Source organism: Mauremys reevesii, linkage group 11, assembly GCF_016161935.1.
Source record: "Mauremys reevesii isolate NIE-2019 linkage group 11, ASM1616193v1, whole genome shotgun sequence".
Taxonomy (NCBI): Eukaryota; Metazoa; Chordata; order Testudines; family Geoemydidae; genus Mauremys; species Mauremys reevesii.
In genome coordinates, this window is record NC_052633.1 from 10,080,410 (window position 1) to 10,093,447 (window position 13,038).

Sequence of the window (13,038 nt, forward strand, 5' to 3'; positions counted from 1 at the left end):
CAGCTGTGCAGGGCCAGCGCTGGTGTGCGGCCACACTCACAGCTACCAGCGCTGGTGTGTGGCCACATTTGCAGCATTTGCAGCGCTGTTGGGAGTGATGCATTATGGGCAGCTATCCCAGCGTTCAAGTGGCCGCAACGTGCTTTTCAAAAGAGGGGGGTGGAGTGTGGTCTAGTGTGACAGGGACCGGGGCGGGGAGAGAGAGGGGATTTTTGGAGCCAACACTGTGTGTTTAGCTTCCTGCCTTGAAAAATCAGAACATGTTTCTGACCCCTTAGTCTTAACTCTTAATTGCAAACAGCCTGCAGCTAACACGACTCCCCGCTGTTTCATTCACTCCCTGACTGCCTCTCATTTGATTGTTTACAGCCAGGTACAGATGATCACAGCAAACAGGAGCTCTGTTTGTTTTTTAGATAAGCAGCAGCGGCAACAGATCTCCGCGCGGAGCTCGTTCATAACAAAACAAAGAGAGTAATTTATAAAAGCATTCTGGGATACATCCTTATACCCTGGAGGCCAATCACAGCGCTGGTGTGTGGCCACACTTGATGACCAGCGCTGCAGCACCAGCGCTGGAATCCTTATTCCCCATGCTGAGTGAGGTGTACGGCCAGCGCTGCAGCCAGGGAGTTGCAGCGCTGGAAGTGCCCTGCAGGTGTGGCCACTTACTAATTGCAGCGCTGGTGGAGGCTTTCCAGCGCTGCAACTCGCCAGTGTAGCCATACCCCTCACCGTTTGCATCTGTGTGAATTCTCCCTCTCCTTTACATAGATCAAACCAGAAGCAATGCTAGAAAGTTAACAAGAAACACAAACATTCTAAATACAGTGCCCTGGACAGTCAGAGTTTTAGGGGCGCACTTTCCCACTCTTTCCAGAGTTCTGTATATAAAATGGGCTTGGCTACACTTACAAGTTGCAGCGCTGGTGGAGGCTTTCCAGCGCTGCAATTACACCCCGTCCACACTTGCAGGGCACAACCAGCGCTGCAACTCCCTGGTTGCAGTGCTGGCTGAAAACCCGTCAGGGTTGGGGTATAAGGAGTGCAGCGCTGGTGATCCAGCGCTGCTCAGCAGATGTGGACACTCACCAGCGCTTTAATTGTCCTCCAGGGAATAAGGAGTTATCCCAGAATTCCTGTTCAGCCACTCTGCTCATCAGTTTGCACTCTACTGCTCTTGCCTCAGGTGACCCGCCCTTTAAATGCCCCGGGAATTTTAAAAATCTCCTTCCTGTTTGCTGCAGCCAGCTGTGTGGAGTGCAATCAGTTAATCTTTACAGGTGACCATGCCTCCACGCGGCAAACGAGCCCCAGCATGGAGCACTGGCGAATTGCAGGACCTCATTAGTGTTTGGGGGGAGGAAGCTGTGCAGTCCCAGCTGCGCTCCAGCCGTAGGAATTACGATATCTTTGAGCAGGTATCAAGGTCCATGCTGGATAGGGGCCATGATCGGGACGCACTACAATGCAGGGTGAAAGTTAAAGAGCTGCGGAGTGCCTATTACAAAGCCCGCAAGGGTAATCGCCGATCCGGAGCTGCCCCCACGACCTGCCGTTTTTACAGGGAGATGGACGCGATACTTGGGGGTGACCCCACTGCCAATCCCAGGACCACGGACACTTCTGAGCCAGGTGGGGGACAGGAGGTGGAGGCGGGAGGGGGGAGAGGAATACACGAGTGACACCCCAGAAGACACCCCAGAGTCCCTTGAGGCATGCAGCCAGGAGCTCTTCTCAAGCCAGGAGGAAAGTACCCAATCGCAGCAGCCAGCAGTTGCAGAAGGACAAGCAGAGCAGCGGGTTACCGGTAAGCGGCTTTTATTTTCTGGGTGGAAATGTTTCTGGAGAGGAAGGCGGGTTCGGGCTGTATGCATGCCAGCCTAGATGTGGAATAGCCCATTGATGTGGTCTATCACGTTGCGGTAATCGTCTGCAGTTATCTCAGCAAAAGTTTCAGCCAGAGCGTGGGCAATATGCCTGCGCAGGTTTATAGGGAGAGCCACTGTTGTCCTTGTCCCAGTCAGGCTAACGTGTCCGCGCCACTGTGCCGCGGGGGGGGGGGACCATCGCTGAACACAGGCAACCCGCATAGGGTCCAGGGCGGAATCCACATTGCTGTAGAAGAGCCTCCCGCTGTTCCCTAGTGACTCGCAGCAAGGAGATATCTTCCAGGATTAACTCCTGTGAAAAATGTTGGGAGACTCTTTAGTGAAGCTAGTGATAGAGATAGGGAGATAGTGAAGATCACCCCTGCAGCTGCATCTTCACTCAAACCCTCTATCACTGAAGCTTACCCAAAGCAACCAGCACCCCTCTATCACTCAAGCCCCACTTCTCCCTCTATAAGCACCCCTCACTCACCATTTTGTGGCTTCTGCTGTGTTGTGTGTGGTAAAAGAATGCTAAAGGGAGGACTAAGAACTCCTTCAGTGTGTGGGAATTTCAGTCTTGAGATAATGAACACAATGCTTCCCTGTTAAATGTTGTCAATTCTTTTTTTCTAAAGTGACCTTGACTGCTGGACTGACCATATGTACCACAGCACAGAAGCTGCAGAATTTGAGAAAAAATCCCCGAAAGAGCAAGGAAGACATGCTGAGGACTGTTATTGCTCACTCTGCTAGAGAGAGTAAAAACTTGCAGGAGTGGAGAGACAAGGAAAGCAGGATCTGCAAGAGAAATGCAGTGGCCAAGAGGAAAAGCACAGAGAAGCTGCTAAGCATCCTGTCGCGCCAAGCGGACTCTATCAAGTCACTCGTTGCCATGCAAGCAGAGCACTACCGTGCTACTCCTCCACCCCCCCGTCCCAAAGCTTTTTGCCTTGTGCACCAATGTCAGTTCAAACCCCCCTTCCCCAGCATCCAGGTTCTTACCACCACCAGCTGCCTCCAACACCTGTACGTTCACCAACCAGCCCTGCTAACTACAACCCTTTCCCTCTGCACTCAACCCCCATCACCATGCAGTTTATGCACCCTGAAGTGCAGGATTCATTGCACAGCACTCCAGACAGGACTTATGCAAACTTGTGAATGTGCAGTTCACCAACCCACACCCCTGCCCTCTTGTGTTCATGAAATGTTGTGTTTCTGTCTGTCAAGGAAGTTTTTTTCTTTTCAATAAAACAATTATTGGCTTTGAAAACAGTCTTTATTATAGCAGATAGTGAAAGATACCTTAGCCCAGTAAAGAAAGAGGCACTGCAAATCATTTTAGGGATAATAGAATAACAGTGTAAACAGTGCAATTCACTCCCATGCAAGACAGCAAACATTACTGTTGGCTTTCAGCCTCAAATTCTTCCCTCAAGGCATCCCTAATCCTTGTAGCCCTGTGCTGGGCCTCTCTATTAGCCCTGCTCTCTGGCTGTGCATATTCAGCCTCCAGGACTTGAACCTCGGTGGTCCATGCCTGACTGAATGTTTCACCCTTCCCTTCACAAATATTATGGAGGGTACAGCAAGCGGATATAACCGCGGGGATGCTGCTTTCCCCCAAGTCTAGCTTCCCATACAAGGAACGCCAGCGGGCTTTTAAACGCCCAAAAGCACACTCCACAGTCATTCTGCACCGGCTCAGCCTGTAGTTGAACCGGTCCTTGCTCCTGTCAAGCTTCCCTGTATAGGGTTTCATGAGCCAAGGCAGTAACGGGTAAGCGGGGTCTCCAGGATCACAATGGGCATTTCGACGTCCCCTACTGTGATCTTCCTGTCTGGGAAAAAAGTCCCTGCCTGCATCTTTCTGAACAGGCCACTGTTCCGAAAGATGCGTGCATCATGCACCTTTCCAGGCCAGCCTGTGTAAATGTCAATGAAACGCCCACGGTGATCCACAAGCGCCTGGAGAACCATAGAGAAATACCCCTTACGATTAACGTACTCTGATGCCAGGTGGGGGGGGGGGCAGAATAGGAATATGCGTCCCATCTATCGCCCCACCACAGTTAGGGAAACCCATTTGTGCAAAGCCATCCACAATGTCCTGCACGCTCCCCAGAGTCACGGTCTTTCTTAGCAGGATGCGATTAATTGCCTTGCAAACTTGCATCAAAACGATTCCAACGGTCGACTTTCCCACTCCAAACTGGTTCCCGACCGACCGGTAGCTGTCTGGAGTTGCCAGCTTCCAGATTGCAATAGCCACCCGCTTTTCCACTGTCAGGGCAGCTCTCAATCTTGTGTCCTTGCGCCGCAGGGTGGGGGCGAGCTCAGCACACAGTCCCATGAAAGTGGCTTTTCTCATACGAAAGTTCTGCAGCCACTGCTCGTCATCCCAGACTTCCATGACGATGTGATCCCACCAGTCAGTGCTTGTTTCTCGAGCCCAAAAGCGGCGTTCAACGGTGCTGAGCATTTCCGTGAATGCCACAAGCGCTGTAGTGTCACACGCGGCAGGCAAATCCATATCGATATCATCGTCAGACTCCTCACTGTCACTTTGGAGCTGAAGGAATAGCTCGACTGCCAAACATGTTGTGCTGGCGACACTCATCAGCACAGTCCTCAGCAGCTCGGGCTCCATTTCCCACAGAAATCGCGATTCACACACAGAGCAGAAAGACACTCACAATGGCGCCAAACGTTGCCGGAAAGACAGAATGCTGGGATGTGAAGCGATGCACCACGGGGCGTTGGAACAGGAAGCGGAATGACCCACACACTTCCTTCCCCTTCCCACAATACTCGGCGCCAAAACGGGACGAGGTGCTCTGTGGGATAGCTGCCCACAATGCACCTCTCAATACAGCGCTGGAAAGTGCTGCAAGTGTGGCCACACTCCAGCGCTGGCCCTACACAGCTGCATGACCAGCGCTGTAACTCCCAGCGCTGCAACTTGTAAGTGTAGCCAAGCCCAACGAGACCTTACTACCTTGACCTGGCAGGTAATTGCAAAAGGTAATTATCAAAGTACTCGATACCTATGAGTCATTTAACAGACGCTAGTTCTGAATATTGCAGAATGGTCTAATTTTCTATATTTAACTGTCCCTTCCAGCAGGTAGGGGATCTTGGGGGACAATTACTGCACTGGTGGGGTGCAAAATAAACGTTTATTAAGAAAATATAAAAACAGGGAAAATTCAATGGTGAGGGGTATGGGGTTTGTTAAGGTAGACAATTGGGGAGGGGTTTCTTTTGGTGAACAGTAAGGGGGTTTCAATAGTGGGGTACAATACAGTAGGATACAATACAATGGGTAACCAATTAACACAGAAATATAAATGTAACAGGTAGCTAACAATCTCTATGTAAAGGGTGTGTTACAGCAGCATATAACCAACTAACAGTTATGGATAAAATATGTTAAATAGCAAACAATTTTAGGTAAAAATGTGTCACAGTGATGTAAATGTAGAATGTGAGGTATATCAGAGAGAAAAAAGTAACCAGTGGGGTTTTATGCTAGAGATTTAAACTCAGTGAGACACAGAGAAAGCTTGGGGGAGGGGGGCTGACAGTGAGAAGACAGACTTAATTACAATCATACCGAACACAACAAAATCTTATCTATGATCTAACTTAACTAAGACTACACAAATTAGCAAGTAACAAAACACAATGCAACAATTCTCTAAGCCTAATTTACAGAGTACAATGCTAAACCTAACTTAACCACAGCTATGCAAAATGAAATTACAATTTAGCTAGACTAAAGGCTAAACCTAACCTAATGGGTGCACCTTATACTAGGGGTAGTTCTCCAAGGGTGTGGCTGCAGCAGTGGGACAACTGCAAGTGGGCTGCCCAGGATAGAATCCAGGGAGGCACAGCTTGGCAGTGGCAGAGGTTTATTTCTAGCAGCACAGACCACGGAGTTAGCTTAGGTCTGTCTGCTGGGGAAACAGAGCCAGCAGCCAGGACAGGGGGAGTTTGCAAGAGGGAGTTCTTACCAATCCCCAGGACAGCAGCAAAGGCAGAAGCAGGCACAGCAGTTTCAGCATCACAGGACTCAATTCACTCACAATAATCAGGAGATTTCCAGGCAAAATTCGTTGTTCGTGGGAGGGGAGTTAAAAAACGGGTACGCTCAAAAATAAAATGAGAGTGGAGAAAGGACCCCCAGAACCCCTGGCTGATCAGACCAGGCAGCAGTGCAGGAACCTTTCTAAGGTCTGATCAGAAAATGTCTGGTTATAAAGGCAAACTTAGGCAGTTTCCCGCCAGTAACTTTGATTGGTTCCCCTTGTTAGAGGGGAGGAGAGGAGACTTCAGGTGAGCACAGACATGTCCGAGCAAGTTCTAAGCCACAGGCATGACTCATATGCTCAGCTATTTGGCCATTTTAGGTCTTGCATTCCTGGGCAGAGCACCTCTACACTGAGCCCAGGTCTGAACAAAGGAGCCAAAAGCCACCCCCTGAGCAGAGCAATGGCTCCAGTTAGTCTGCAAAGGCCATTCCAATGAGCAGGGCCAGGCTGTGACTTTAGTTAGCCCAAGCCCGGGAGGGCAGCCACACAGAACAAGCAGAAAGGAGAGGGAGAAAAAAAGGAATGCAGCAGGGGGGACAGCTGTAACAGACATTAACCTCGCATTACAATCTCCACCTGTGTGGCACATAAACAGAGCTGGCTGTAGGCACCAGCAAACCAAGCACGTGCCTGAGGTGGCACATTTTAGGGGCGGCATTCCGGCCATCTTTTTTTTTGCTTCGGCGGCAAAAGCCTGGAGCCGGCTCTGGCAGCAGCAGTGCGTCCTGCGTGGGGGGTGCCCTGGGGCCGCTGCGGTTCACGCCGGGGAGGAGCAGCGCCTGCACCTTGTGGCTGGGCCGGGCGCGCTCCGAGCGGGGGACACTTGGGCTGGGGGCTGCCCCGGGGCACACGGAGCCACCTGCAGGTGCCGCAGGGTGGCTGCCCCCCAACGCCGCAGCCAGGGGGCGAAGCAGCCCGAGCCACCTAGGGACTGCGGCAGAGTGGCCAGAAGCAGCAGCTGCGGCGCCATAGAGCGTCCTGCAGTCTGGGGCTCCGCTCCATCTGGGGCTGCCCTGCCCCCACCCTTCAGCCCCCTGCCGGGACAGTCCCCCTGGCTCTGCCCTCCCGGGTCCCAGCCAGTCCTGGAGGCGGGAGCCCTGGCTGAAGGGATCCTGGGCTGAGGCGCAGCCTGGGAGCCCTGCTGCTTATCCCAACCCTGCCAGCAGGGGAGTCGGTGGAGTCGGCACTGTGGGGGGGGGGAAGCCCAGGAGTGGGGGGGCAGGGCTGGGGCGGCAGGGGGTGCGGGTGAAGAGAGCCCAGGGCTGGGGGGGCAGGGGGGTGAGAGCCCAGGCTGGGGTGGGGGGCAGCCAAATTTTTTTTTGCTTGGGGTGGCAAAAGACCTAGAGCCGGCCCTGGACATAAAATAACAGATGTCCTGCAACACCTTTAAGCATTTTAACATTTGTAAATTTATAGTCAGTGAAATAAAATAGACTAATGTAGGGGCAGTACAGTGTATTTGTGATCAAATATATTTTAATGCTGCTTCAAGGGCTGAAGGGTAAAAAAGGCATCTCCAAAGAGCATACGGATTATGCATATTACCTGTTCCAAAGCATCTATGCCCTTGAAATGTATACAGTGGGTATCTTAGAGGCCTCTGCTCAACCACTGAAGTAAATAGATCTAAACTGTTTAGACCGGGGACTATTATTCATGTTTGAACAGTACCAGGCCCATGTTGTTAGACTGCAGGTTCTATGGGCATGCATATTATGTATGTCGAGTGCTGAGCGCCAAACATAACCTTAACATTCTGGGACTACAAAGGTCTGAGACACTTTTGGAGACAGCTTAAGTGACTTGCTGTACCTACAGGTTTTCAACAGGTATATTTGCACTTTATTCTTCCATGGCAAAGCTAGACATTATCTTAGAACTCAAATATCTTAATTTTAAAAGGACAGTAATCTTCCATGAGAGAAATCTCTAATTTGCCTTTCCTGCTGTGTGTGTGTGGCGGGAGGTGTGGGGTAGGGAAAAAAGGGACTTTAAAAACAATTACTGCTCCTAAGAAAAGTTAATATTTACAGTATTGATATGAAGTAAGGTGGCTGTGTTGTGAAGAAATAAAGATACCAGCGCTATTCAGTTAAATGTACCGAACTGAAGTTTCAATTCCCATTATGTGAGCGATCATGGATGTAATGCTGTGAAATTGAAATGGTTTACTTCCTCAAAAATGGAGGAAAGGAGTTTGCTAATAAGACACATAATAAAAGTCCTTTCACCTGATTGAACTTTTTTCTGTGTATTTCTGTGAAGTCTGTGAAATCTATTCTAGATTTTACTGACTGTTAGATACAATTGCTTGAACTCATTAGCTGGTATGCATCAGTTAAGTGGCTACTTTTGCCAAAAATAATTTCAGTTAGAGGTAAGCTTTGCTTAATTCTCAGGTAATACCTTAATGTAAACTTTTCTTATCGTCTTGTCGGAGGCTTCTTTCTCTTCTTTTTTTTGAATGGTGAGTATAATTCCTAAGCGGGATTGACGCTTCCCTATAGTATAGGACGGGTTCTCAAACTGGGGGTCGGGACCCCTCGGGGGGTCGCGAGGTTATTACATGGGGGGTCGCGAGCTGTCCACCTGCACCCCAAACACCGCTTTGCATCCAGCGTATCTAATGGTGTTAAATATATTAAGTGTTTTTAATTTATAAGGGTTGTTGCACTCAGAGGCTCGCAATGTGAAAGGGGTCATCAGTACAAAAGTTTGAGAACTACTGGTATAGGAATTCTGGTGAAAGCAGGAATTCTCACTATCAGAGCACTTTACCTGTCCTCATAGCATCTAGCTGGAGATTCTAGTAGGGGTGAAAAGTTGAGGGCAGTTGTGTGTAAATGTGTAGTGACCATGACTTAAAGCATCACTTTCACTTTATCTACTCTGGGCCAGATTCTAACTAAGGCTGGATGAACTACTCAGATCTTCAGGAAAAAATTCTCAAATCTTAAGGGAAAAATTGAGTGGAGCTTTTCTCTTCTGAGGTTTGAAAAGCTAACTGAGCTAATTGTAGATTTTCTTCACTCGACTTTCTCCTTCCAGCTTTTGTCTAGGATTATAAGAATAACAAATATCACTCTAGAGGGTATTTTGTCATTTCCAAATCTGCTGAAATGAAGTGCTACAAATCTCACAAGGTCTGTGCTTGACAGATGTCCAGACCGGAGGTTTTGGATATGAATAGAACATTTGGATATTTTAATCTAACCCAGCTGAAGTGGATTTTCTTAGGTTTACCAATGCCCTTCAATAATTGTGCAGCATGCACACATGCAGAGCATGCTTAGTCAACTGCGGTGCTCATGTATGCACGTGCATATGTCAGAGTAAGAGAAAACACATGTATGATGCTTTTTGACAGTGAACATGTTATCTAATTATGGAGATAAAGATAAGTATAACCAGCATAAAATAGTAAATGTATAATATTATGCCTCTCTTTCTTCAGAGCCTTTGTTACTTAAGTGTTCAAAAATAAACATACAAATTTTGACAGAGCCCAGTTACCACCTTTTGTTAATATAAATGATTCCTCTATACATATTCATACAAATACAATAGTCTTTTATTTAAATGACAGCACAGAAAAACTTTTGAATACAAATAACTATAGATAAGATGTCTGCATGAAGATGTTATCTACCTGTGAAGCATAACATGTTGTTATGGAAGGTAGGGCCATTACATACATCTGTAAGAACTCATTTGCCACTACAAGTAAAGTCTTACTGCGTCATCTCCTTTATGTCATGCGCTAGTTAACAAAAGTGCTTCAAGTTAAATTAATTGTCTGGCATCTATTACATTGTTTTATTATACTTCTCTTCACAGGCTGAAGCAAGGCTCGCAGCAAAGCGAGCAGCACGAGCTGAAGCACGGGAGATCCGAATGAAAGAACTTGAGAGGCAGCAGAAGGAGGTACATTTAAAGTTTTCAGTGGGTGTTTTCATGTTCTCTACATCCCTCGGAATAGGCTCCAAGGTCATGGAATTACTAGTTAATCTTCTGTTAGCTGAAATACTAATAGCCGTAATTGGGCCTCTGATGGGTACTGGTACTAAGATTGTGAATAAAAATGGTCTGAAAATGCAGGGACTGTGCAGCAGCAATGTATTTGGGGATTGGTCCTGCTTTGAGCAGGGGGTTGGACTAGATGACCTCCTGAAGTCCCTTCCAACCCTGATATTCTGGGATTCTACGATTTGTTCCTCATGAGCCAGTGTAATTATAACTGGAGCGTATGTGATTGATTTGTAACTAGGATTGGATATTTTTTGTTTATAATATAAATGTTGTTGCTTTTTCTAGCAATTGGTTAGAAAACCATCTTGTAAGTATAGAGGAGACTCACCTCTCTATCGTTTATAGCTCTCGCAAAATTAATACTGAGGGGACATTAGTTAATCATCCTTGCAGTAAAGTAAACCAAGCTGTATGACTGTGGCATTGACCTTGTGTGGATTACACCTGTCTTTTTTTAAGAATGATAATCTCAGACTAAGGTCACCATTGGCACAGCTGCTGACTGTAGAAAATTGAGCTCATGAAAATGTCACCCCCCCCCTGATAAATTGTACCTCTTTACTCTCAGCCAAGTCTCTCTAACACCTTAGAAGATTGGCCTTTTTTCTACTGCCAGACAAATAAAGTTGTGCATGGGGGTATGTTAAAATAAAATTGTAGTCTCCAATATGATGGGATAGCCTAATTTTGGCAATTAATTGATCTTTGACTATTAGCGTTAAATATGCCCAATGGTCTGTGATGGGATGTTAGATGGGGTGGGTTCTGAGTTACTACAGAGAATTCTTTCCTGGGTGTCTGGCTGGTGAGTCTTGCCCACATGCTCAGGGTTTAGCTGATCACCATATTTGGGGTCAGGAAGGAATTTTCCTCCAGGGCAGATTGGCAGAGGCCCTAGAGGTTTTTCGCCTTCCTCTGCAGCATGGGGCACGGGTCACTTGCTGGAGGATTCTCTGTACTTGAAGTCTTTAAACCACGATTTGAGGACTTCTATAGCTCAGACAGGGGTTAGAGGTTTGTTACAGGAGTGGGTGGGTGACATTCTGTGGCCTGCGTTGTGCAGGTCAGACTAGATGATCATAATGGTCCCTTCTGACATTAAAAGTCTGTGATTCTATATTAACAGTTTTACAGACCTAGAGAGACTTGTTTTGCTCCTGTTGAATCTGACCGGTCAAGAGCTGTACTAAATATCAAACTCTCCCTCCCACATTGAGTAATTGAGATCAATATTTGCATCTTGGGGGAATAAAAGCTAGAAAAGGACTGACAGGGCACTATCTGGAACAAACATCTGGATCAGTTACTAGAATTGGCAAGATAGTGCTGTCCAGAAAAGTTTACGCACCCTTGTGTTTGCAGTAGGCACACTAGGCAGATGTTCCTCTGGGTGCTGTTATAAGAATTGATTCTTCTAACAAATACAAGAGGATAGGGATGTTAGGAATAAAAGGAAGATTGGGAAACAACTGCTGGAGAGATATCATTAGCTGAGCAGAATGTTACATGAAGACGTCTTTTACTGCTGCAGTTGCTTCTTATGATTGAATGGAATGCTCTTGTGCAGCCTCAGTCAAACCCAAAAGGTTTGCATGGCTGGCAGTGTATTTATATTGTAGAGCCCCCTGCAGTGCCTAAGTCATGAGTAATAGGATTTCCTAAACAGCATTAGAGGAATCCATGGTAAACAAATGAGGACACTGGTCAGATAGCAAATGCAGATAGACATTAAAGCAGCCGATAATGATATTACCTTCTAATTTCATAGTAATTACAAGGCAGTTGATGACCTCTTCTTTTCTCTGTTAGACTGTAAACAGATACTACCAACAGCAGACTGGTAAATTGCAACTTAGCAGACTTCAAATAGCTATCAAAATATGAACAGCTCTCTCTCAAGGGACTTTGCTCCATTTCCTCGTAGCTAATAAATGAAAACCTGTTGAAATGAAACTTTTTGGAAAAACTTCATACGGTATATAAAAGTCCTCTAAAAGTCTTCCAAAATTGCCATAAGCTTAACCAAACATACACCTACTCTATATTTTGTAATTCTCAGTGGGATAAAATTCATAGTAGTATGTATAAAGAACAGGAGTACTTGTGGCACCTTAGAGACTAACAAATTATCCTTTTTATTATAGCGTTGGTAGGAAGGATTCTGTGGGTTAGTATGTTGTTCAGAGGTGTGTTGGAAGTATTCTTTGAGTCGGAGACGGCGAAAGTAGGATTCTAGGTCACCGCAGAACTGTATCAGCTCTGTCCACATATCTATTCAAGTGACATCATCATAGGACCTAATCACATCAGCCACACCATCAGGGGCTCGTTCACCTGCACATCTACCAACGTGATATATGCCATCATGTGCCAGCAATGCCCCTCTGCCATGTACATTGGCCAAACCGGACAGTCTCTACGCAAAAGAATAAATGGACACAAATCTGACATCAGGAATCATAACGTTCAAAAACCAGTGGGAGAACACTTCAACCTCTCTAACCACTCAGTGACAGACTTGAAGGTGGCAATTTTGCAACACAAAAACTTCAAAAACAGACTCCAAAGAGAAACTGTTGAACTTGAATTAATATGCAAATTAGACACAATTAACTCAGGCCTAAACAGAGACTGGGAATGGTTGGGTCATTACACTAATTGAATCTATTTCCCTATGTTAAGTTCTCCTCACACCTTCTATGGGTCATCTCAATTATCGCTTCAAAAGTTTTTTTCTCCTGCTGATGATAGCTCATCTCAATTGATTAGACTCTTCCTGTTGTTATGCATACTTCCACCTTTTCATGTTCTCTGTATGTATAAATATCTCCTGTCTGTGTTCCATTCTATGCATCCGAAGAAGTGAGCTGTAGCTCACGAAAGCTCATGCTAAAATAAATGTTAGTCTTTAAGGTGCCACAAGTACTCCTGTTCTTTTTACGGATACAAACTAACACGGCTGCTACTCTGAAACCTTCCTAATTATTGACAGTCTAATTAGCACATTTGTTTATATTCCATTTGAGATTCAAGCAATG

The 13,038-nt window shown here is 46.5% G+C and overlaps 1 protein-coding gene across 42 annotated transcripts in view; it reads left to right on the plus strand.

The window, feature by feature from the left end:
• Positions 1-13,038, plus strand: part of LRRFIP1 (LRR binding FLII interacting protein 1) — a 191,278-nt gene that overhangs the window by 74,350 nt on the left and 103,890 nt on the right. For all 42 annotated transcript variants that reach the window (XM_039493984.1, XM_039493987.1, XM_039493985.1 and 39 more), the window contains exon 2: positions 9,809-9,895. In XM_039493984.1, the coding sequence (XP_039349918.1) occupies positions 9,809-9,895 (87 nt within the window). The remainder of the gene's footprint in view (positions 1-9,808; positions 9,896-13,038) is intronic.